The 27,083-nt window shown below is 43.7% G+C and overlaps 1 protein-coding gene across 4 annotated transcripts; it reads right to left on the reverse strand.

Moving 5' to 3' along the window:
• Window positions 1-1,258: 1,258 nt before the first annotated feature.
• LOC111976667 (protein bicaudal D homolog 2) lies at window positions 1,259-27,083 on the reverse strand. 4 transcript variants are annotated; one of them, XM_024005674.2, is made up of 10 exons: window positions 26,814-27,083; window positions 25,022-25,355; window positions 20,744-20,956; window positions 20,323-20,475; window positions 16,684-17,148; window positions 13,397-14,308; window positions 12,791-12,967; window positions 7,623-7,774; window positions 4,231-4,558; window positions 1,259-3,105 (listed from the first exon to the last, which is right to left on the reverse strand). In XM_024005674.2, exons 2-10 carry the CDS (start codon window positions 25,268-25,270, stop codon window positions 3,100-3,102), a joined length of 2,655 nt encoding a protein of 884 aa, XP_023861442.1. In that variant the 5' UTR covers window positions 25,271-25,355; window positions 26,814-27,083; the 3' UTR covers window positions 1,259-3,099. The 4 variants fall into 4 exon arrangements, with proteins under 4 accessions (XP_023861442.1, XP_023861441.1, XP_023861439.1 ...); XM_024005673.2 differs by lacking the exon at window positions 26,814-27,083 and adding an exon at window positions 26,658-26,746; XM_024005671.2 differs by lacking the exon at window positions 26,814-27,083 and adding an exon at window positions 26,489-26,744.

The raw sequence follows: 27,083 nt of genomic DNA on the forward strand, positions 1-27,083 counted from the left end.
CCTTCAGTGATGCCAGAGACATTGATGAGGCTCTTCAAAGAATAACCTCAGCAGCAGGGAGGGACAGCCCCAGCGGTCAGCTGGCTCAAGCACCAGGGCAACAGAGAGCGTTCAGATAGAGCAGAAGCACCAGCAGTAGTGCCACAAACGTCTGCTGTTTGACGAGAGAGAGCAACTGGGGATGCAGCACGAAGGAATCCCTCAGCAGATGCCATAATGGAGGTCCGATCCTATATGGAGGAGCCCCTCTGAGCTGGTGGAAGAACAAGACCTMTGTCTACCCACGGCTTACTAAAGTCATGACAGGGAGACTGCATAGTGGCCACATCCGTTCCCTCTGAGGGTCTTCTTGAAAACAGGACAACTAATTACTGAGAAGAAACCGCATCAGCCCCTCGAAAGTGAGGCAGCTTGCATTTCTTAATGCAAATCTCTCATAAAAGCAAAATATGGTCAGCATTTCTGTGTGCTGCTGGTTATAACATGGCAACAAAGAAGAGAGAGAAGAGGGCCCAGTTTAATGTTTTAAGTGGGATGCTGCAGTTTTGCACATTATTTATTTTTTCTTTGATATGGTGCAATATTCTATTATGCTGTTCAGATTGTATTCGTTTTGAATGGTCAGATTTATATGCACTTTGTTTATATACATTAAAACGTTTTTATAAGCAAATGTTTAATAGCATTCTTTTTCATAACAAACCAATGCATTTTTAAATACATTGTGGTTAAGGTAGAGTATGATTTCATTTAATTAGAATTGTTTTAACACCAATCATAGTCAAACTATCGCAAACTGTTTGACTTGAGAAAATGCAAAACATATATWTTTTTWAAAGAGCCGTTTGGGAGCCAAAAGAGCCGGCTCTTTTTGGTGAGCTGAGCCGAACGAGCCGGCTCACTGAAAAGAGCCAGAATGCCATCACTAAAGGAGACGGGAACGGTTCAGGTTAAACACGTTTTACTCCGCCCACATTGCGAACTGCACACTACAGTCAGGGGTTTCTCACTCTACACCCCCTGGTGCAGGGGGAAGGGCCTGGACTTCATTGAACCAATCACAATAAGTTGCGTGAATCCAAGGGATACGTCAGATACAATGTAACGAATGAAACATCAACTAAATTGTCTACATACGTGCTTCAAAAGTAGCATTACCTCAGCTTCTGAATTGCCAAGTCATTAAAGGGAAAGCACTCAAAATACATTTTTAAAAGGAAAACAGTTTGATTAGAATACCATATGCCCAACAATTACATACACAGACAGTGGCGTTCCTTTATTCTCCATCACACAATAAGTGGTGCACAGGTCAATAAAATGAAATGAACTTACTTTACATACACAGAAATTGATGAACACCATTTGGGTTCTATCGACACAAAATCAATTTACAAATAAGATACATTGTCCACATAATACATAATGATGTTGTATGATGATCAGTTACATTTACAATACATGTACAAACACATTGGTGAAAGAGTGAGAAAATGGGGATCAAAGGGCAGAAAAATGTACAAACTCATACCACTCAATGATGCACCAAAAAAAGAGCCTATTAGTTTCCTCAAAAGCAAACAAATAAAAGCTCCATAATCATAAAAATAAAACACACTACACACATCATCAGTGTTGAATAATACTGTTAATCTTTAAAAAGACTTTGCCTAAAATCAACTGACCGGAAGCAGAGGAGAAAAACCAAGGCACTATTTCAAAAATTAGAACCACCAATTAGCATCATGTAATGACCTTCACTAAACACAGGACGGAAACCCAATTGTACAGAGTTGACCTCAGCCATTTTTAGAATACTTAAATAAGAAAAAAAAAGAGGCCATCTCCAAAAAACATTTAGGTTAGGCTACTAGATATGATCATATGTGGATCTGCTGCTCAGATCCTGTCATTCCATTGGGTCTGTACTGAGGCTGGCAGTGTGGTCCTGTAGGGCCCCTGTAGAAGAAGACCCAAGACCACGGTAGCTCTGCTGCCAGGAGAGAGAAGAACCATCCAATACAATTAGAATGAATAGATGCCTGTAGTAATAATTACATTTCTATGGAACCATCAGGCTCAGAGGCCCAGCCCTCACGAGGTCCTGAAGAACAGATGTCTGCAGGGTCTTCAGTCTCAGAACAGGAGTGATATCACACAGGCTCTGCTGAACTATGTGCATAGTTTGGAATGAAGCATGCTAATCACATATCGCCCAAATATTTTTCTGAGCTAGTTAATTCAACTGTGATATTAACCTCGAGTCCTGAGACTATGGCTTTGTAATTTCAATCAGTGATATTGGATCTCCTGACTGAAGGGCATGGCTGGTAGGCCGAAGCCGAACAGTGAGGTACGTCAAAGAATAAAGACAAGGATTTAACAGTTATCGCCAGTAGAAAATGCAAAGAGCTAGAGGAATAAATAAACATCAAGACAAGACTCTTCCCTGTGCTTTTAGTATTTCAATATGGTTAGTAAGGCTGCCATTTCTACGGGGGGGGAAATGCCCATGAAACCTGTGTTGATATGGGGCACGTCCGAAATGACACACCATTCCCTACCTACTGCCCAACTTTCGCCCAAATCCCTATGAGCCCTGGTCAAAAGTAGTGCACTAATCTAGGGATAGTGGTCAGGCTAAGCAGCAGTTGTCTAAGGGGGATGCGGTCTGACACCACTGSGAGAAGCCCGTTTCCAGACAGGCTTTGTCATGTTGCCAGGCTAGTGTTAAAAGACATGCAGCAGCATCAAAGTGGAATATATAACCTTGCATAAATACACATCAACAGCAGGAAAAAYAAAGGGTAGATAATACTGTGCCGGTCAGGAAAACAGTCCTTTACTTCATAAAAATAAAATGAGCTTTTTTGCTTCTTTTACACTCCTTTACTGGTTGCATGCAGGTAGGCATCTTTGGTCGATACAGAAGGTGGGGAGATGTGTTAGGAGCAGCCAGTCCACTGGGTCTGATGAGTAGAGTAAGAGAAGGTCTGGGATGAAGAGGATGTCTGATGACTTCAGGAGGGAAGGCGTTTGTTTCAGCAGGTCGACGTGGAGAATACAGGGGATTGGAGTGATCATGATGGCTGACTGGTTTCACCGCTGCAGAGACAGGGGGAGGCAGATGCATAAAAAAAGGACATTTAGTAATAAACCAAAGGACCAAAACAAACTGAAAAAGGATACGGTCACTGATCCAAACAGCAAAACAACAAATGATTAAGACAACAGGTATGAAGAGGTTGGCAATTGACAATAGTTTCTGAGACTATGTGGTGCTATTAGTACAAAACCAATGCTGAGGCCGGGTGTATTGCATTTTGCTTGTTTACTTTCTCTAACCTGGGCAAAATTCTTCAGCACTGCTGAAGGTGTGCAAAGGTAGTTGGTTAATGGTTACGACTATTTGTGACTAGAGAAAACTCATCTTGACGAAACGCCAAAGTGTCATTGGTTGCATGAGCGTAATTCACTGGGCTGTGACCTACGAGCCCTGGCTGGTTGTGGATCACTGGTGCCTCTAGAACCAGGCCTACTCAAACTACTCTGTGATTCTTCAGTGTTTCTATGACCTGGGCCTGGGACATGTCTGGTCTTTCTACCAGCTCTACTGGTCTGACTGGTGGGAGAGAGGGGAGCTGCTGTAAGGCACCTTGAGGTTGGAGCAGAATGGAAAGAGCTTGTGGATGTCATCTCTGAAGAACTTGATTTGTAAACAACATTGTGTTGTTTTCTACGAACAGAAACCTCCAAGGTTGGCTTTAACACTGGCTTAACAGTGCCCTGTTGGTCCAATATGTTGACAGAAGGGACACAGCAAGACCTGGAAGAGGCCAGATTCTCTATCAATCTGGAATTGAAAGACTTTACTCTGGAGGCAGAGGACGAGGAGCACAAAGTACGATTGGAGAAAAAGGTGCCTTCACGATTAGGGCCTAAAGCCCCTCTGGCACCCCTTACAAAAGCACGGCCAAAGACGGCACTATCCAGGGAGCTGGAAGACCCTCTACGGGAGTCAGACTGGGTGTCATCCTGTTCCTGCCAAGGACTCAGCCCTGCTCGGAACACATCAGCGACACTACGACTTCTAATGGAAGTGGCATCCCTGGGGAGCTTGGCTCCTCCGTGTGGTCGGGGAGCGGTACAGGTAGAGGAGGAAGAGGTATATAGGGGAGGAAGAGGGTCAGGATGGAAGGAGGTAGTGGTGGAGGAAGACCGGGTTCTTACAGGGCTGGTGTGGAAGCTGCGGGTGAGGGCTCGGAGGTGATGGGTGGCGGTGCTGGGCACGTTGTTGGTGAGGACCGGGCTGGAGCGGGGGCTGTTGCGGCGGGGGCTCCGGCCCGTCTTGGTGCCTAGCTCCTTCGCCCTGGCGCGGCGGGGGCTGCTGCCGAGGCTGTGGGCGGACAGAGGGGCCTCCAGGTCCTCCAGGCGCTGGGTCAGGGCCAGCTTCTGCTGGATGGCCATGCGGAGCAGGGAGTTCAGGGTCTTCTTCTCATCCTCCGCCACCGCTAGCTGCCTCTGCATCTCATCCAGCTGGGTGACATACTGGTCACACCTAGAGACACATGCATGTTAGAGCAACACAATCACACACATTTAGTAGACAGGTTAGACAAACAAATATGTTATAGGAACTGTACAATTAGACAAAACATATAATCTGAATTATATTTTGTATATCTCAACAGCTATGATGAAAACACAGGGAGAGGAAGATGAGACAGACACCGAGTACACAAAACATTAAGAACACCTGCTCTATCCATGACAGACTGACCAGGTGAATCCAGTTGAAAGCTATGACCCCTTATGGATGTCACGTGTTAAATCCACTTCAAATCAGTGTAGATGAAAGRGGAGGAGACAGGATAAAGAAGGATTTTTAAGCCTTGAGACATGGATCGTTCGTGTGCCATTTAGAGGGTGAATGGGCAAGACGAATGATTTAAAGTGCCTTTGAACAGGGTATGGTTGTAGGTGCCAGGCGCACCGGTTTGAGTGAGTCAACAACTGCAACGCTACTGGGTTTTTCATGCTCAATAGTTTCCAGTGTGAATCAAGAACGGTCTCCCACTCAAAGGAAATCCAGCCAACTTGACAACTGTGGGACGTTTTGGAGTCAACATGGGCCAGCATCCCTGTGGAACGCTTTTGATACCTCATAGTCAATACTCCAATGAATTGAGTAGGTTCTGAGGGAAAAAGGGTGTGCATCTCAATATTAGGAAGGTGATGGTAATGTTTGGTCAATGAGAAGACCGACAGTAAGCTCACATGAGACAAACCCAAGAGAAAGAGAGAAAGCCAAGAAAATACAAAAAAAGCCAAGTTTAGTTTCTGAATTCGTTGAATAATAGTTACAATTTMTGAGTGAGGTCAACATGACACTGTGGGGAAGTTGCTCTAAATGTCCACTTGGAGGCACCATTACACAAAGTTTACCAAGTCATTTCAAGAGGGTCAGTGCTAAATGCAGTCAGTCAGAATCAGACAGGGTCTTTCAAATGCTAGGCCTAATCAAACATCTGCTCATTTACTGCCCTAGAGAAGAGACCGAGCTTATTGTAGTGTCCATGCCCCGATGAATTGAGGATGTTCTGAGGGCAAACGGGGGTGCAACTCAATATTGTATGTTTTGTACACTCAGTGTATTATGTAATTCTATGATTAAGCACATAAAAATGTCAAGTGCACACGCAGACACACACAGGAGGTCCCGTACTGGGAAGAAATGAAATCTACTTTTACCCCAGGTAAACACCCACATCTACTTAGGCCAAACCTTAGAAATACAGAAACCGTAGTCCAGAAGTGTWACCAACATCAAGACACAATTAACAAATCCCTTTGTCCTGCCACACACTAATTAAGGATATACATGCCAACACTCAAAACAAATACTGTATCTGCCTACCAACAAACAGAGCACCGCAAGGCAGTCAGGGGCATAGCCTACGTTCTGCACAAGTTAATTCTGTCTCGGTCCACTCTTGGTTGCTAGCAGCTATCCCTACAGAGAGGGGTGGGGAGGGAGAAGGGAACGTTGCGTTGAGTCGCTTTCCCTGTCCCGTCATGACGGACAGGTCGGTCCAGGCTGAGGCTCCAAACAGGGCAGTGCATGTGCGTTCTAATCTGCACGTGAGTCCCGTCATGACGGACAGGTCGGTCCAGGCTGAGGCTCCAAACAGGGCAGTGCATGTGCGTTCTAATCTGCACGTGAGTCCCGTCATGACGGACAGGTCGGTCCAGGCTGAGGCTCCAAACAGGGCAGTGCATGTGCGTGCTAATCTGCACGTGAGAAGATGGATTGTTGCGGACTGCAGAGTGGTAAAAGGCCTCTAATCTGATTAGACGACACTGTAGTGACAATGTCTAGCACGCGTCCCAAAATGGCAGCCTATTCCCTATTTAGTGCGCTCCTGTTAACCAACGCTCATAGGGCTCTGGTTAAAACGTAGTGCAGCATAAAGGGATAGGGCTCCATTGGGACGTGGCCAAACTCTAGTCTACCATGTCATGACACGTCGGACTGYCTCATCTAAACAAGAGCCACAGGAGCACAAACACTAAGCATGACGATTAACTTTAGCTGCTTTAAGCTGGAGAACAATTATTTCCACAGGAGGGAGTCTGTCCACTGCTCGGTCTACATCTGCTCACAGCAGCAGCGGTAGGCTAGTCTGTGGATGTAATGTAAAACAAGGCCGACCACAGGACTTTGGACAAATGTCACGCAATATGTACATTTTTGATTGTAGCGTAACACTAATTGATSCACAAAGTGTAAATACTTTTTCCTGTGTTATCCTCAGAGATTTAAAATGGAGMGTATCCACTTGCAAGGCTGAATGAAAACAGTGCTTCTCCAACTCAGGTCTCTAGATTGGTGTTATTCTCTGTGAWTGTGAATATATACTGAACAAAAATATAAACGCAACAACTTCAATGATTTTGCTGAGTTATGAGTTACAGTTCAAATAAGGAAATCAGTCAATTAAAATAAAATTCATCAGGCCCTAATCTATGGATTTCAGRCCCACCCACTTGGGACCCAGGCTCAGCCAATCAGAATGAGTTTCTCCCCAAAAAATGGGCATTATTACAGACAGAAATACTCAGTTTCATCAGCTGTCCAGGTGGCTGGTCTCAGACAATCCCGCAGGCGAAGGTGAAGGTGGATGTGGAGTTCTTGGGCTGGCGTGGTTACATRTTGACATTGGAGGCGGCTTATGGTAGAGAAATGAACATTACATTCTCTGGCAACAGCTCTGGTGGACATTCCTGCAGTCAGCATGCCAATTGCACGCCCCCTCAAAACATGAGACATCCATAGCGTTGTGTTGTGACACAAAACTGCACATTTTAGAGTGGCCTTCTATTGTCCCCAGCACAAGGTACACCTGTGTAATGATCATGCTGTTTAATCAGCCTCTTCATATGCCACACCTGTCAGGTGGATGGATTATCTTGGCAAAGGAGAATGTGTATGGAACACTTCTGGGTGTATGGAACACTTCTGGGATCTTTTATTTCAGCTCATGAAACATGGGACCAACACTTYACATGTWGYRTTTMTATTTTTGTTCAGTATGAAAGGAGAGTAAATAAAATGACTGTACCTGCTGGTGAACATGACCCTCAGTGAAGAGAAGGTGGCAGCGTCCTCCTTCAGGGCTTTGAGCTCGTTCCTCAGCTTCACCATGGTCTCAGACACCATGCTCTTCTCTGTCTCGTACTTGGTCTTCAGGTTGCTCAGAGCCAACTCTGCCGTCTGGAATAGAAACATTATGGCTTGTTTGATTGTTTTTTYCCCCAGCTGTAATATCAAGAACAAAACACACTTCAAAGTTTACCTCTCATCTGTCAGTGCAACTTAACAAAAACAACGACCATGATTGTATAGATGGGGCACTGGTAATTTTGGCACTCTATTTAGATTTAGTCTWGTCGTAGTCATTTTGACTAAATAAGTATTAGTCCAATTTTTGTCAGTTGAATACTGATTTAGTCCATTTGCCGTCAAAATTACAAAAACAGTGGGCCATTTTAGTCAAMTATATTCCCTTTTTAGTCACATCACATTTGCATTGCCTCATTAACCTCTAGTAAACAGAAATCAYTGACTGCCATGTGCAMAAACGTACATAACCTTGTCCTACCAACATATTGTTCTGCATACCACCCTATTCTCTTCCCAACAGCAGAAATATGACAAACATGTATAAGAATTATCTGGCCATGTAAATTCCTAATTCAGCCTACATAGATATTGCACATTACATACAAACCAAACGCGCGTAAGAGAGACAGCTTCACAGTCACCAGATGGTGCCGCAAAGTAGTATGGGTTGCACCTCCGTCACTAAACTTCAAGTCCGAATCGAGTCCAAAGTCCCYGTGCTCGAGTTCAAGTCACGAGTCCCTATGGCTGAAGTCCGAGTCMCAGTGCTCGAGTCCTGGTCCAAGCGCTCAAGTCTGAGTCACTAGGTCCACATTTACTCAAAATAAAAGTTATATACCCAGTCAGACAGTGTAGAACAAAGAGGAATTGAGTCAAATTGTTTGCTTCCTTTTTCCYTTCTTTCTGTGCCACCAAATGTTTGCATATAGGCTACTGGTAATGTCACCAGGGTCACGTTCAGTTGCATAACATTTTCCAACATTGCAGATAGAAATTCAATGAATCGAACCAAYGTTATTCCTTTTTCAACATGTCAGAGAGGCATGTTTGTTCTACATAGCCTATTTCTATCTGAATGTTCCAAAACGTTGCGTCCCGCTGAACGCGCCCCAGGTTGTTATCTATAGCTAGCTAATGACGTAACATGACTGAACAAGGTGTAGCCTAAACATATGGTTAAACGGTCCGGTCCGCAAGTAGCCTTGTTTTAGGAACGGCCCGCGATATGCTTTATGAATGTAAAATGCAGGCCCCCAGAGTGGCGCAGTGGTCTAAGGCACTGCATCGCAGGGCTAGCTGTGCCACTAGAGATTCTGGTTCGAGTCCAGTCTCAGTCRCAGCCGGCCGCGACCGGGAGACCCATGGGGCTGCACACATTTGGCCCAGCGTCGTCAGGGTTAGGGGAGGATTTGGCCGGCTGGGATGTCCTTGTCCCAATGCGCACTAGCGACTCCTGTGGCGGGCCGGGCGCAGTGCACGCTGACACGGTTGCCAAGTGCACAGTGTTTCCTCCGACACATTGGTGCGGCTGGCTTCCGGGTTAGGTGGGCATTGTGTCAAGAAGCAGTGCAGCTTGGTTGGGTTGTGTTTCGGGGACACCCGGCTCAACCTTTGCCTCTCCCAAGTTCGTATGGGAGTTGCAACGATGAGACAAGACAACTGGATACCATGAAACTGAGGAGAGAAAAAAAAGGCTAAAATAAATAAAACAAATTACTAAACAAAATTCGATTACAAAAAAGTAAAAAATGCACAATAGAAAGACATTTTTTTAGAGCCGGTATTACAGGTCCTATCTTTTGAACGGTAAGGGTTAGAATCAATCTGTTCTCTCTGAGGAAAACAGGGAGGCTTGGCTACAGAACCTGGCTATGAAATGCAGTGGGGAAAGTGGGAGGGAAATTCAAAGACTGTTTTTCTCTCCCTTGAGCATAGAAAAGCAGGCAGTCTTTTCACAGTGTTACGTTACAGCCTTACTCTAAAATGGATTWAAWAAWWWWWTCCCGTCAATCGACACACAATAACCCCTTATGACAAGGCAAAAACAGRGTTAGAAATTTTTGCAAATATAATTCAAATAAAAAACAGAAATACCTTATTTACATAAGTATTCAGACCCTTTGCTATGAGACTCGAAATTTAACTCCGGTGCATCCTGTTTCCAATGATCTTTCTACAACTTGGAGTCCACCTGTGGTAAATTGAATTGATTGAACATGATTTGGAAAGGCACACACCTGTCTATATAAGGTCCCACAGTTGACAGTGCATGTCAGAGCAAATACCAAGCTATGAGGTCAAAGGAATTGTCTGTAGAGCTCTGGAGACAGGACTGTGTCGAGGCACAGATCTGGGGAAGGGTACCAAAACATTTCTGCAGCATTGAAGGTCCCTAAGAACACAGTGGGCTCCATCATTCTTAAAATGGTAGAAGTTTGGAACCACCCAGACTCCACCCAGGCAATTGGCCTTGGTCAGGGAGGTGAACAAGAACCAGATGGCCACTYTGATAGAGCTCCAGAGTTCCTCTGTGAAGATGGGAGAACCTTCCAGAACGACAACCATCTCTGCAGCACTCCACCAAATCAGGCCTTGATGGTAGAGTGGCCAGACGGAAGCCACTCCTCAGTAAAAGGCACATGACATGGAGTTTGCCAAAAGGCACTTAAAGGAATCTCAGACCATAAGAAACAAGTATCTCTGGTCTGATGAAACAAAGATTGAACTCTTTGGCCTGAATGCCAAGCGTCTTGTCTGGAGGAAACCTGGCRCCATCCCTACGGTGAAACATGATGGTTGCAGCATCATGCTGTGGGGATRTTTCTCAGCTGAAGGGACTGGGAGACTAGTCAGGATCGAGGGAAAGATGAACGGAGCAAAGTACAGAGAGATCCTTGATGAAAACCTGCTCCAGAATGCTCAGGACCTCAGACTGGGGCGAAGGTTCACCTTCCAACAGGACGACRACCCTAAGCACACAGCCAAGACAATGCAGGAGTGGCTTTGGGACAAGTCTCTAATGTCCTTGAGTGGCCCAGCCAGAGCCTGGACTTGAACCTGATCGAACATCTCTGAAGAGACCTGAAAATAGCTGTGCAGCGATGCTCCCCATCCAACCTGATAGAGCTTGAGAGGATCTGCAGAGAAGAATGGTAGAAACTTCCCAAATACAGGTGTGCCAAGCTTGTAGCATCATACCCAAGAAGATTCAAGGCTGTAATCACTGCCGAAGGTGCTTCAACAAAGTACTGAGTAAAGGGTCTGAATACTTATGTAAATGTCATATTTCTGTTCTATTTTTAACACATTTGCAATTTCTTTCTTTTTTTAACAGTTTTTGCTTTGTCATTATGGAGTATTGTGTGTAGATACGTTGATTACTTTCTGCAAATCCTATGCGTTTTCCACATTGATTCAACGTCATCACATTGCATAGTTTGGTTGAAATGACATGGAAACACTGATTCAACCAGGTTTTGCCCAGTGGGAATGCTGTGATTGTTTTTTAACCAGGCAAAGGGTAGCTAACTAGAAGGCAGACTGGTTAGCTACGGGGAAGCAAGAGAGTWGTCTGCGCGATGTGTATAATCAGAGGCGGAGCCTGTCTGTAGCTCACCAGCTGATGTAGGCTGTGGCGTGGGCTGCGCATCGGTGCTGCTCATATTAATTGTGCTCATCACTGGAAAGCTATCAATCTCTCCAAAAACTCTTGTCCTGTCCACTTAGTAGTAAGAGAATTTTGTCTAGTGTCGTTTTAGTCAACTGAAATGAAAGATCATTGGTTCTATTTAGCCAGTTATAGTCTTGTCAATTGTTTCACGAATATTTGTCACTATTTTTATTGACAAAATTAACACAGATGGGACATATTTGTAGCGATGAAAATATCAACCCTGTAATTAAACAGAAGCAAGAACTACAGCATGTACCCTGTCAAAGCAAATATATTGGTAAACATCTTCAGTATCAGTACAGTCAGACATGATACTGCTTACTGCTTAATTCAGTATCAGTACAGTCAGACATGATACTGCTTACTGCTTAATGAGGCTTGCAAGCTTTACTGAATACAATAATTTTTCTAGCAGTGTGCCACTGTGGAGAACAAAGAAAGCGTAAGCAGAAGTGTAATCATATGAAGTTAATAAATATTATAGTTCTGTCTACATTTCTCACAGTAGAAAAGGAGAGAGCCAGCATCTGAATTCAGTGGCTAACCCGTGACAGAGAGGCTACCCTAATCGAGCAAAGATTAGCCTTACAGTGTGTGTTTGCGTGTGAGAGAGCAAGTGAGTTAGAGAGAGCAAGTGAGAGAAAGAGAGAGAGGGCGAGTGAGAGAGAGAGAGAGAGTGAGAGCGAGGAGTGGTTGACAGCAGAATCAGGTCAGCCATGTCAGGATGCATACAGAGTAGAGGGGAGAAAGGAGCAGTGTACTGGAAGCTCTCTGAGGAAGACGTCATCATTCTCCAACTACAGCTCTCCATCTCTACACTCAAACCATCCAATGACGTCTAGCCTACCCCTTCCCCCTCTTCTTGGTGAATATCATTTCAGCTGTTCATGGAAAAAATWAATATTGATCGCAAAAAAAGATTAAAGAGTGAATTGAACAGAGGAACGCGCCCTGCAGGCAGACTGGTGGATCTAGCAGTCAGAAGGGGTTTATTGACAGAAAGCTGGAGCAAAACTTTACTGTTGTTGCTATGGGTCAGATACCCAAGGAAATAGAACAGGATGAAAACCTTCACAGCAAGCAAAACAATGGAGAAAGACCAGAGGAAGTCCTATTAAATGTTCAGTTGTTATCGAGTTAGAATGTTCTCTACCGACTTTGGTCTGAGGATTACAGGTCATGGATTGGTCAGGCTGAGAGTCAAACCCTGAATGGAAGAATAGGGAATTAAACTTATTTTCAACACTAAAAGAGACACCACTCATTGATGACCGATTTCAAGATCAATAGTGATTTACCTTTCGGGGTCTGACTGGTTGTGTGTGTCCTGTGTGTGTGTGTGTTGTGTGTGTGGTGTGTGTGTGTGTGTGTGTGTGTGTGTGTGTGTGTTCAACTTGGCGTGCCCATTGAGGGATTTGTCTGCAGTGCTGTACCTGTTTGTTGGCTTTGAGGACCGTCCTCAGAGTGGCGATCTGCTCTCTCTTGGTGCTGAGGAGAGACTTGAGCTTCAGCACCTCCTCCATGAGGGCCTCGCTTTCCAGCTCCCCTCCGCAGCTGATCCCTCCCGAATAGGGCAACGTACCCCTCTGGCGACACAGGTCCACCGCCACCTGGGACAGGCAGTTCACAAACCATGAATGATTGTGCTAGTATCGTTATTAGGTATTACTTTCAGTTTCACTAAAGTGATGGACCACTCAGCACGACACGTGTTAGAATTGGTTATCGTCCCAGCCTTTATCAAAGTTTATCAACCGAAACAAAGCAAGGATGCCAAAATGATCCTCATAAAGGAGGAAAAATAACCGCAATTGAAATATTATTACATATGTAGTCTTAGTGGTCTACTACTCTCTACAATCTACAGATATCCGCTTTCCCGATCGATGCCAAGCGCCAGACAAGCTGCTTAAAAGCTTTCGGAGGCCAAATAACACATTCTGTACCGTGGGATCAGAATTCAGCAGACTATGACCTTACTGAAGTGGCCATTAAATATGCATGTTGAGTGGAAGACAATATGGCGGCGGCACTCGTACCTGGAGGTGTTTGATCTGGCAGCGGATGACAGCCACCAGGTTGCGGACGTTGGACGGGTCCCTGAAGTCCATGGTGGGGGAGCTGGGGCAGACTGGGGCGGGGGAGTTGTCACGGGAATCCTGGGGAGTACCAGGCCTGCTGTCTCCATCCCCTCCATGCACTGCTTTCGCAAACAACTCATTGGAGCGTCGCTTGTTACGTCCATGATGGGGATGGGGATGGGGATGGGGGTGCAGGTGGTTGGACTTCCCTCCACTCCCCCCTGACTGGCCCCTGGCACCGTCGCGGTAGTAGTCTAGGGTGACTCGTTTGGGCGTGAGGTTGTTGCACACACAGATGTGGTGGTAGAGGTTGGCCAGCTCCTCAGAGAAGGCCAGCAGCTCCTCCTGTGCCATGCTGAGATGACCCTCAGAATCAGTAGCCACTTTCCTCGTCGCTCCGATCTCCTTCTCCAGCTCGCTGATGCGCTCCTGGTCCTGCCGGCTGGACTTGATGCACTGGCGGATCTTCTCAGCCAGCTCATGGGCCTCTCCCCTCCACCGCTCCTTCTCCTGCCGGCAGCGCTGCTCCAGGGCTGAGTAACGTTTCCCCGCCTGGGACAGCTCCTCACGCAGCTTCAGCAGCTCCTCGCCGGCCGCCTTCATCCGGGCCTCCAGCACCTCTGTGCTCTTCACGTCCAGCTCATAGTCGTAGTCATCCACCTCGTTCTCCAGGGTCCTGGTGCTCCCGTCCCCCTGGTCGCCCGCCGCCTTCCCCTGGGGCAGGATGTGTTTCTGCAGCTGCACGGCCTCCAGCTGCTGGGTCAGGGAGCCAACCTTGTCTTCCTGCTCACTGAAGGCCTGCTGGGACAGCTCCAACTGCCTCTGGAGGTCCTGGACCGTGTTGGCCAGACCAGTCTTATCCCTCTCAGCCTGGGGAAAGAGACATGGAGAAACAGAAAATAAAACTAAAACATCTTTGCTTGAAAGAGGCATTATAGCTACAGTACCAGTCAAAAGTTTGGACACACCTACTCATTCAAGGGTTTTTCTTAATTTTTTACTATTTTCTACATTGTATAATAATAGTGAAGACTTCAAAACTATGAATCAACATATATGGAATCATGTAGTAACTAAAAAAAGTGTTAAACAAATCAGAAAATATTTTATATTTGAGATTCTTCAAAGTAGCCACTGATGGACATTTTCTACGTTTTTCTTATAACGAATTTCTTATTTTCTTTATGCTCTATTTATGTGCTGTTCTATAAACCAATTTCTGTGTTCTTGCAAGTGGCTAACTGAACGAATCCTCACTATCAGTAGCTGCAATTTGGCAGTACGCCCTAATTGGTAAAAAAACAGCTCAAATAAACAAAGACAAACGACAGTCCATCATTACTTTAAGACATGAAGGTCAGTCAAAACCCGGAAAAATTCAATTACTTTTAAAGTTTCTTCAAGTGCAGTCGCAAAAACCATCAAGTGCTATGATAAAACTGGTTCTCATGAGGAACGCCACAGGAAAGGAAGACCCAGAGTTACCTCTGCTGCAGAGGATAAGTTCATTAGAGTTAACTGCACCTCAGATTGCAGCCCAAATAATTGCTTCACAACGTTCAAGTAACAGACACATCTCAACATCAACTGTTCAGAGGAGACTGAGTGAATCAGGCCTTCATGGTCGAATTGCTGCAAAGAAACCACTACTAAAGGACACCAATAAGAAGAGATTTGCTTAGGCAAAGAAACACAAGCAATGGACATTAGACCGGTGGAAATGTTTGATTTTTGGTTCCAACCGCCATATCTTTGTGAGACGCAGAGTAGGTGAACGGATGATCTCTGCATGTGTGGTTCCCACTGTGAAGCATGGAGGTGTGATGGTGCTTTGCTGGTGACACTGTCAGTGATTTATTTAGAATTCAAGGCACACTTAACCAGCATGGCTACCACAGCATTGTGCAGCGATACTCCATCCCATCTGGGTTTGCACTTAGTGGGACTATAATTAGTTTTTTTAACAGGACAATTATCCAAAGCACACCTCCAATCTGTGTTAGGGTTATTTGACCAAGGAGAGTGATGGTGCTGCATCAGATGACCTGGCCTCCACAATCACGTGATCTCAATCCAATTGAAATGGTTTAGGATGAGTTGGACCACAGAGTGAAGGAACAGCAGCCAACATGTGCTCAGCATATGTGCGTACTCCTCCAAGACTGTTGGAAAAGCATTCCTCATGAAACTGGTTGAGAGAATGCCAAGAGTGTACAAAGATGTCATCAAGGCAAAGGGTGGCTACTTTGAAGAATCTAAGATATATTTTGATTTGTTTAACACTTTTTTGGTTACTACATTATTCCATATGTGTTATTTCATAGTTTTGATGTCTTCAATATTATTCTACAATGTAGAAAATAGTGTAAAAAAAATAAGAAAAACCCTTGAATTAGTAGGTGTGTCCAAACCTTTGACTGGTACTGTAAATATATAGTAGAAGGCATAAAATGCAATTTTTGATTATCCATTTTCCATGGCATTTCAAAGTGCCAATTATGCCTCAGATTACTGTAGCAAGCATTTGGGTGGCTGAACTAAACGGCACATTCAATACGAGACAAATGTCAGTAATACATTTCTCCAGGTTGATCAATCTTTGCTGAGACAAAAGCAGAGGTTCTCTCTGAGACGGTACACACAAATTTCTCCATCCAGTGCCTTCAATCTCACTGCATTATTCATGAYGTGGAGCAGCACTCGAGACACACAGCCTCAACATGCTCGTTCAGTACTCCTAACATCTGCTGGGCCTGGGCGGAAGCATACCTACCCCCGGCTGAGTGCTTTATAAATTATACATTTACACAACTGAAATAGGACAATAAATTATTGGTTGGGACAGAGCATACTGTAGAGCTAAAAAAAAGTGTAGAAAAGTGGTAATTGAATGTGCAATGTGGTGTTTGATAGGCCGTTTCAAACAGTTACTGACAGTACAGTTACACTAAGTGATCCAATGATATCTGTAGCAGGATGTGGTCTATAGAAGGAAGCGTACGTGACTGAAACCTTTACAGCTCATATATAGGACATCGCCATGGCAAGAAGTACTGCTGATCAGAGAACTAAATCTAGACATTGACACACCTAACTACTAGTCTACAGACCATCTCTGTTACAAATCTTTTTTTAATTCCAACAATTCTTTACTGAAAGAGAAGACAAACAGATGATTACTTGAAATGAGTTAGTGTCCATACAGTATGTACCAGTACGTACGTGGTTTTGATCCCATTGCGTACCTGCATGAGTTGCTGTTTGAGTTTCTGTCCGTCAGAGAGGTGCAACTCACTGAGCAGGTCAGACACCAGGCCAGGGGCAGGCCTCAGGAACACGTCACTGTTCCTGGGGGTGGAGAAGCGCTGGACGTGCCCATTAGCCTTGGGGTTAGGAGGAGCGCAACCAGACCCCGGGCCGTCGTTGCAACCGCTATCCTTTTCGTGCTCCCGGCCCCCTCCACTGTCCCCACTGTCATCCAGCTGCATTTCCAGGTGTGTGACCGAGTCAAAGGGGTTGAGGGCTAGGGCCGAGAGCTCCCTCCTCAGGGTGTTCTTCTGCTCCCTCTCCTCCTTGAGGGCCTCCAGGGCCTCGTCCAGCTGACGCTCGGCGATCTCCCTTAGCTGCGCCGCCTCCTCCAGCTGGGCCCGGAGAACGTCGTCTTGCTCCTCCTTGTGGGTGAGCTCCAGCTTCACCGCCTCGAACTCCACCTGCAGATGACAAGACGAGAGACAGGGCATGTGATTACAGAGACTCAGAGTGTAGAACGGAGTGTTACGGGCAGGGTTGGGGATTACATGTACATTRTAACAAAACAAAAAAGGTAACTAATCCGTTACGCGAACAGCAAAAATATTGTAATCAGATTACAGATACTTTTGAAAAACTTGATTACTTAGAGGATTACTTTTAAATTCAGAATTTTTGTTAACACTTTTCTCAATGACAGTCATATCAGCATTGAATCAAATCAAATCAAGTGTATTTTATATAGCCCTTCGTACATCAGCTAAAATCTCGAAGTGCTGTACAGAAACCCAGCCTAAAACCCCAAACAGCAAGCAATGCAGGTGTAGAAGCACGGTGGCTAGGAAAAACTCCCTAGAAAGGCCAAAACCTAGGAAGAAACCTAGAGAGGAACCAGGCTATGAGGGGTGGCCAGTCCTCTTCTGGCTGTGCCGGGTGGAGATTAAAACAGAACATGGCCAAGATGTTCAAAATGTTCATAAATTGAAAAAGGGCACAAGTTTAAGTTTGTTCCACCTGAGAGAGTCTGACCACAAGTCAGAGACTCCATGAGAACCCAAAATATAAGCTGCTTTTCCTCCAATGTTTGTAAACATTGTAAATGTAAACAAACACTGTATAGCCTCATAACATGGTTAAAACAATAATGTTGATATCATGGATGACCAGCCCTTACATCCATAGCTCTGTCTATTAATCTGGGAGTGGTTACATTTCTCCAGGCCCATCCCTCAGCGTTTTACCAAAATGGCAGGGCGAACGTTTTGTTATTGTTTCATCTGTGGATTTGCCCTTTAAAACAGCTGCACATTATCAATATATTAAAGTGTCATCAACAAAAAGGTAAACAATAGGCCTATAGCAAATGCAGCATGTGGCATTCATTTTTTCAGTAGTAAATAGCATTTTTCAGTAGTGCTCAAAGCATGCCATTCCATGAGCGCAGCATTTATTTTTCAACTCTAATCAATGGCTAATAAGTCCTTAGTTTTGAATCTATACTTCCATATTTGCAAGTCCTATTCTTGAAGATCAAGGGGTATAACATTTATTGGAAGGACGAATTCTGAGACTTTGTTTTTTAATGTAAAGATATAATTTAATCGTATTATTATATAAAGTAGAAAGCGATGGGTTAGAAGAAGCCTACATAACCAACCCATAAAGTAAAATGTAACATTCATATGGCCAGCTATGTAAACTGTAACATTGATTTATCCTGCAATAGATCTTGTTCAATTGGTAACATACATTTGTCTTCTTCTAATGCCTCTTTAGGGGAAAGGCATCTAAAAGTTACAGAATGTAATCAGATTACGTTACTAAGTTTGGGTAATCCAAAAGTTACATTACTGATTACAATTTGGGACAGGTAACTAGTAACTAACGGATTACATTTAGGAAGTAACCTACCCAACAATGGTGTCAGGTCACTATGGGAGGGGTGTGTTGAATTTCAGATAATTTTTCCTTAACATTAAGGGACAATAAAAGTGAATCTTATGTCTGTTGGGTGGTACTGAACTAGGAATGTGTAACTGTCATTACTCTGACCTTAGAAAATGAGGAATTTCTGTGGTCTATGTTCTACAACTTACTTTTGGACTGGCAGTTGGTAAATTATTTCAAAACCTTCTCAATAATTGATCTATGCTACTTGGCCACCTGATGAGTAAGACGAGTTTACGTCACATTTACAGTATGCTTCTGCGTGACCAGGATGAGAATCAAATCTGTCCCAATTGTTCGTAGAGACTTCCCACTTCAGAGATGCCATTGTCTCTCATCTGAGATGACTCCCCAACAATGAGTGTGTGTGTCAGACAGACTGACAGGGGAAGTCACTGTCAGCCAAACCCAGCACACACACCAGACAAGGCTAGCCCTTATTCATGAACCACTTGGAAAGAATCCTCATCACACACCCTCAGAGTCTAAACCCAGTAGGAGATGGAGACTTAAATGGACAGGAAGAATAGAAGCCTACCAAACACAGTATAGTGCTGCGGGATTAACATACATTTAAGTTATTTTACCTTTTTTTTTTTTTTTACTCATTGACCTCCATCGGTTCAATTATTAGAATTCTATTCTGTTAGTTTATTTCCTGTGAGCTCAATGCGCACATTGCAGTTTCTCTAGAGAGATCAGATCCAGCCTGAACTGTGTGATGTAGTAGGGATATGTAGTTTCCAAAAGGCCAATATTCTACATAATTACCACATTTTATGCACTAAACTAACTACAATGACCATAATCCATTGCACATCTACGTGTCCGGTCTGTGTTTCTTTTACGCCTGCTATGAGAGACAAGAAAGCGCGATCATGAGGGATATAGAGAGCAAATGTCGCTTCGCAAGGTATCTCTACCTGAAAATACATGATCAAAGTGATTGCTAGTTAATATTCAACAGTCAAAAGTAGGCCTTATTTACAAAGTACTGATTTTGTCAGAGAGCATAGGTAGCAGCTCTATAGAGATGAGATGACTTGAAATTAAATAATAAAGTCATTAAATACAACAAATGTAATATACACAACTGAAATATTTTATTAAAGTAACGTGAATAAATGGTTAATAAGTAATAAGCAGTAATGGACCGTCACTACCATCATGGGAATGTATTGTTTTATTCTGTGTTACAGCATTCAACCCAAATAATCGAAACAAAAAACAATATATATATWTTTTTTTTTAAATAATCGAACCGACCTAAAAAAACAAACACTAATTGCTCAGCACTACCACAGAATGATCTGGAACCCCCTTTTGGCCATTAAGAAACGAACACACTCCTAATGTTTGTTATGACGTTGCACATTTTTCAGCGGTTACACAAAGTACTGAGTCATTTGAGGTACACATTCCACGAGCCTTTTGAGAAGAATAGGAGTATTTTGGCCCGACTACTGGGTGTTGTACTGGAAGTGCCGATGGGAGACAAGGGTTGTGTTCAGTAGGGCATGCTGTAGCAAAACTTCATGCAATAGAAAACTTAAAGCAGTGTTTTTACTGAACAGGTTCAGCTTTTTCCTCCCAGTTTAAAAACTATTCTCCCTACTGAACAAGGCCCTGTTGTGTTAACTGAGTGTTATTATCAGTGAGGCGAGTGATTAGAAGGGAGGGGCTCTAACCTGGTTCTCCTTGAGTACAGACACCTGTTTCTGCAGACAGGTGTTCTCCTCCTCCAGCTCACTGTTGTCCTGGAGCTGACGGAGCTCCCGCACCTTATACTCCTTCATCTCATTCCTCATGTGGCCCTTCTCCAGCTCCGAACACTCACACTCCTGGGAAACACACACACTCTCAGTATACAGTTGAACTAATAACACAATGTTATGGAAGCACTGCACACTGCTCTTGACATTTGAACACACACAACAGACTAGCAGGAAGTAGAGCGTAAAATGAGCCTATTTAACTGAGACCTACATTTCTCTGTTAGATGGAGAGATGTACAAATGCTACTAAATAGTTGTATTCTTCCATATTTAAGTGAATAGTGGTGTGTAAAGCATTAGGTATGTCAGTGAATGATAGGCACACTATTAATACCTTCTTCAGCTGGGAGGAGAGGCCGGCCTGTCGGTCTATCTCAGCGTGAGCGTAGCCCAGAGCGAGGCGCGCCTGCCGTAACTCGGCCTGCAACTCAGCCATGCTGGTTGCCATGGCAGCCTCCTTGCTGGCAGTCTCCTCCAAAAGGCACTCCTCCCGGGTCTCCCCATATGCTGTTGCACGCTTGTGGCAGGTCACAGAGTCTGACAGAGCCTAGTTGCACACACAGACGGAGACAAAGCAAAAAGAGCGGCATTTATTTGGGCGTCATCCAGAGTCTGCCAGAGACCACAGACAGACAAAGACAAAAAAGGTGCCATTTATTTGGGTGTCCAGTTGTTCGTGTGACCACCATATGGTGGTATGTAAGGCACATGGTCCATCAGTGGGGTGCACCATGAAAGGCAAGCTGGAAATTAAAACACGGTGCCAAGTGGCACATCTACTAAAGACCCAAGACAACAAAGATGTATATCGGTGGCAGTGGTAATAGGACTCCACAGACCAGCTGTCGAAATCTGAGCGGTCTTGAATATTAAGTACATCCCATGCATATCTTATGCCTGCCTATGTGTCCTCAGGTAAGAATGTGGTACAAACCAGTTTCATCTGGGACAAGTCAAAGAGGAATACATTCTTTCAAATGACAACTTTGTTCACTTTACCCCACAAATGTGATTTGATAGTTACGACTTCTAAGCAAATAGCCTATACTCATTTAACGTCACAACATTATAGGGGTGGTATAGAACCCAAAATCTCCTGATTTGAAGTCATACTGCAATTGGAACTAATTAATGTGTGAAATACAGGTATGCCCCATAGCAGCTTTCCTTCACATGTAAAATTTAAGTGGAAAATTTGTGGGGGGGAGAAAAAAAAAATGTGGTTAGTGATTTAGATTTGGTTGATACTGGGAGTGCAGGTGGAGACAGACTCAGAGCACAGCAGCAATCTCAACAAGACCAACCTAAAACAATTGAGGCTTACTTCAGTTACCTCTACTCATCCTGATAACTGCAAGTCACACTGGATAAGAACGTCTACTAAATTACACAATTGAACACCAGGTTGTTGGGTTCTCGGTCATGTTGTTGCAGGAGGTAATGTACAAAAAGAAATGTGCACAAAACATTCAGTTAAATAAAATGTGGTATTTACCCAGAACATGCTATGCATTATATGTACAGTTGAAGTCAGAAGTTTACATACACCTTAGCCAAATACACTTAAACTGAGTTTCACAATTCCTGACATTTAATCCTAGTAAGAATTCCCCGTCTTAGGTCAGTTAGGATCACCACTTTATTTTAAGAATGTGAAATGTCAGAATAATAGTAGAGAATGATTTATTTCAGATTTAATTTCTTTCATCACATTCCCACTGGGTCAGAAGTTTACATGCTACCAAATACTAATTTAGTGTATTGCCTTTAAAATTGTTTAACATGGGTCAAACGTTACGGGTAGCCTTCCACAAGCTTCCCACAATAAGTTGGGTGAATTTTGGCCCATTCCTCCTGACAGAGCTGGTGTAACAGTCAGGTTTGTAGGCCTCCTTGCTCGCACACACTTTTTCAGTTCTGCCAACAAATTTTCTATGTGATTTGAGGTCAGGCTTTGTGATGGCCACTCCAATACCTTGACTTTGTTGTCCTTAAGCCATTTTGCCACAGCTTTGGAAGTATTATTGGGGTCATTGGCCATTTGGAAGGTGCGACCAAGCTTTAACTTCCTGACTGATGTCTTGAGATGTTGCTTCAATATATATCCACATAATTTTCCTCCCTCATGATGCCATCTATTTTGTGAAGTGCACCAGTCCCTCCGCAGCAAAGCACCCCCACAACATGATGCTGTCACCCCCATGCTTCCATGGTTGGGATGATGTTCTTTAGCTTGCAAGCCTCCCCCTTTTTCCTCCAAACATAACAATGGTCATTATGGCCAAACAGTTCAATTTTTGTTTCATCAGACCAGAGGATATTTCTTCAAAAAGTACGATCGTTGTTCCCATGTGCAGTTGCAAACCGTAGTCTGGCTTTTTTATGGTGGTTTTGGAGCAGTGGCTTCTTCCTTGCTGAGCGGCCTTTCAGGTTATGTTGAAATAGGACTCATTTTACTGTGGTTATAGATACTTTTGTACCCGTTTCCTCCAGCATCTTCACAAGGTCCTTTGCTGTTGTTCTGGGATTGATTTGCACTTTTCGAACAAAAGTACGCTCATCTCTAGGAGACAGAACGCGTCTCCTTCCTGAGCGGTATGACAGCTGTGTGGTCCCATGGTGTTTATACTTGTGTACTATTGTTTGTACAAATGAACATGGTACCTTCAGGCATTTGGGAATTGCTCCCAAGGATGAACCAGACTTGTGGAGGTCTACAATTTTTTTTCTGAGGTCTTGGCTGATTTCTTTTGATTTTCCCATGATGTCCAGYAAAGAGGCACTGCTGAGTTTGAAGGTAGGCCTTGAAATATATCCACAGGTACACCTCCAATTGACTCAAATGATGTCAATTAGCCTATCAGAAGCTTCTAAAGCCATGACACCATTTTCTGGAATTTTCCACGCTGTTAAAGACACTGTCAACTTCTGGAATTGTGATACAGTGAATTATAAGTGAAATAATCTGTCTGTAAACAATTGTTGGAATAATTACTTGTGTCATGCACAAAGTAGATGTCCTAACCGACTTGCATAAATTATAGTTTGTTAACAAGACATCTGACTTCAACTGTAACTGTACAGGGTCTGTTAGAAGCTAGGCTAGGGGCCTAGTTGGAATGAGTGCTGAAAAACAATATTACCCAAAACGTGACTGTCCGATTACAATATATTCAGATTATTTCTTTATATGAATGACACTTAATAACCTTTATACAGTGATAATGTGTGCTTTGACTCTGATAGGGGTGAACATAACAGGGAAAAACACCTAATGCCATAATGTTGTCTGCATCAGACAGAGCATCTTAGATGAGCGTTGAAATTATACTGAACAAAAAATATAAAACGAAACAAGCAACAATTTCATTGATTTTACTGAGTTACAGTTCATATGAGGAAATCAGTCAATTGAAATAAATTCACTAGGCCCTAATTAATGGATTTCACATGACTGGGAATACAGACATGCATCTGTTGGTCACAGATACCTTAAAAGAAATGGGCCTCATCTCTTCACAGTATTTCTGAGCATTCAAATTGCTTATGCCTGCCCATACCATAACCCCACTGCCATCACGGGGCACTCTGTTCACAAAGTTGTCACCAGAAAACCACTCGCCCACATGACGCCATACAGGTGGTCTGCAGTTGTGAGGCCGGTTGGATGTACTGCCAAATTCGCTAAAACAATGTTGGAGCGGCTTATGGTAGAGAAATTAACATTCAATTCTCTGACAACAGCTCTGGTGGACAGTCTTGCAGTCAGCATGCCAATTGCAAACTCCCACAAAACATGAGACATCTGTGGCATTGTGTTGTGTGACAAAACTGCACATTTTAAAGTGGTCTTTTATTGTCCCCAGCACCTGTGTAATGATCATGCTGTTTAATCAGCTTCTTGATATGCCACAGATTATCTTGGCAAATGAGAAATGCTCACTAACAGGGGTGTAAACAAATTTGCGCACAACATTTGAGAGAAATAAGTTGTTTGTGCATATGGAACATTTCTAGTAGAGATAAACAGTAACATATCTATACACATCAACATCCTATGACACTACAGAAGCAGACACTGACCTGTCCTCCTGATCACACAAACTGAATTATTCATATAAACACCAGGCCTCGTTTTGAGTCTTGGGGGATTTTCATTCAGCCAAGCTAGTAACATGCTTCAACATGATAGAGTATCTTTAAGGGACCTATCAAATGTTCAGTAGGCAATGAATAACTTGCTATGCAACACTGGATTAACAGCTACCTAGCAACATTATGATTGTGATTTCTTAGTTGAGAACAACTTTGCTAAAAGCTTGTGTACTAACAGCAAGCCCATTGTTTGGCAAATCCCAGGTTGGTTAATACATAGCCAGTTGTGACTGGCACTTGTTCACACTGAAGTACTTAGTGTTAGACAAAGCCATAAGAAACGTATGAACAAGAGGTCTCGTCTCAACTCAATCACAGACAATGTCACCACCATGCATACGTAGTAGTAGCTGTTACTGTGCAAGTAAGGTTTATAATAGCTATATTGAACATTTATTTTACTGGCCTGATTATAGTGTTTCTGCTTTTTAGATATAATTACTGGGATTCTGCTGACCTCTTTAAGCTGCTGCAGCTCCTGTTTGAGAGTCTCGTGCTCCTCCTCCAGCTGGGTGTGCTTCTTCTTCAGTTCGGCACTCTCCTCTAGCACCACCAGGCCATACCGGGCCGCCTGCACTTTCTCGTCGTTGGCCTCCTGGAGCTCCAAATTCAGCCTCACCACCTCCACTCTCAGGTCACCGCCCCCCAGCTCCATCTCATCATCTCCCTCAGCCCCTGTTGGGCCTGCCTCCTCTACCTCCAGCATCCTGTCCTCCTCCTGACTGCTGTCTCCCAATGCACCACCAGGACACCTGCTTCCTCCTTCAATCCTCCTGCCTCATTACTGCTCACTGTGGGAGTGGAGGAAGGAAACACACCGCCCAGGGACATTTAGGGATCATCATACTGTTCCTTGCCACAAATAGTAACCAATGATGTTACAGTTGAAAGCGCAACTAACCCGAGGTAAAACAATATGATTTAATTTGACTCGCAAGAGTTGCTGACAGCTGACAACTAGCTAAAATGAAGAGAATAATACATTTGGCAGCCCAGTCAGTCATCAAGAGTCAGATTAAGTGGTTAGATGAGTTTAACCAGTCCCCCTGTCACTTGTGATATTTGTTGTCAGGGTAAAGGCCAGTGAGTGTAAAGAAAAAAGCAACTACATTTGTAAATTGTGTTACAGCATTTGTTTACATGCTCAGTTTTTAGCCTAACATTCTCCCACTTGAGCATGAAGCTAGCTATCATGTTTTACATGTAATTATTTTAAATGTAACCTTTAATTAGGCAAGTCAGTTAAGAACAAATTCTTATTTACAATGACGGCCTACACATCATAATTTATACATTTACAGATCTGCATGTCTCTTGGGATACTGTTGCAGCATCTAACGTTAGATAACTTTTACAGTCAGTCTCCTGCTATAACGTAGACTGGCTGTCAAATAAATTTCAAGTCTGTCCAATGAATTAATGTTACCTACAATTCCCAGACACTAACGTTAGCTAACTCATTGGCTGGCTAGGTGTCATTCAATCAACGTTAGATAGGCTAACTTGCCAACCATGTTTTAAGCTAGTTAGGAGTCGTTATCTAACTACGATTAGTAAACTAGTTAGTTCAAGATGAATGAACTATGGTTACGTTAGCTAGTTAGCAGAGTTGAGTCTACCCAACACGAAGATTATCAGTTAGCTAAAAGTTAACTACTTTAGCTAGCTAGCAAGCAAGCGAGCTAAAACGTTCACATTGTCTTGGTTATCCGTAGCTAGCTAGTTGACTTAGGTAGCTAACGTTAGTTGTCAGAACTGTCAAAACAARGACTCCTACTATAGTTAGCTAGCTAGCCAGCCAGCCAYCTGTGGTCCGACTAACTAACTAGTTTGTTAGGCAAATTAACGTTAGCTATTTAACGATAGATAGCCGCAAGAGAGCTAAAACAAGTCAAGTGCATCGCTAGCTCGCTAAATCACTCACCTCCAATATCGATGCACTTGTGTTGCCAAAAGTCTACGTTATTTCATAATCGTATATCGAAATCAAGCTAACCGCAGGGTTCAGAGAATTTGACACTTCCCAGTCCTCAAGTCGAATTTCTGCGTGGACTAGCTAGCTAACCGTTAGCTACCCACCCAGGTTTCCCTACCAATGTGCGCCTCCTTGGCTTGAGCACGTTGAAAATCATTGCGCTCGGAAGCAACGGGAGTAGTAGACCATTAACGCTTCGAACACACCGACTGTGTCATTGCATCACTGCTGCATAACATTTTGCGCAGCTAGGCAACTATACTGATGCAGGTACCTTTTGCAGATGGTYGCATGCGGTTGGTCACATGGAGGAGAGAATCATTTTCGCAGTATCCTCAAAACCGTGTCTTTTTGACACAACTGCTGACAGCTACAGGGACATAAACACAAAAAATGCTGCTTGGAGACAAGTGTCAACGATAGTAGGATTGCCAGGTCAGTTTAGTAGTGAGCTTGTGCTAGATGTGGCTAGTTAGAGTTAGCTAGCTAGCTAACCTAGCTTGCTAACCTAGCCAATGAGGTGTGTGTGTGAAAGAAATAGTCA

Source organism: Salvelinus sp. IW2-2015, linkage group LG17, assembly GCF_002910315.2.
Source record: "Salvelinus sp. IW2-2015 linkage group LG17, ASM291031v2, whole genome shotgun sequence".
NCBI lineage: Eukaryota > Metazoa > Chordata > Actinopteri > Salmoniformes > Salmonidae > Salvelinus > Salvelinus sp. IW2-2015.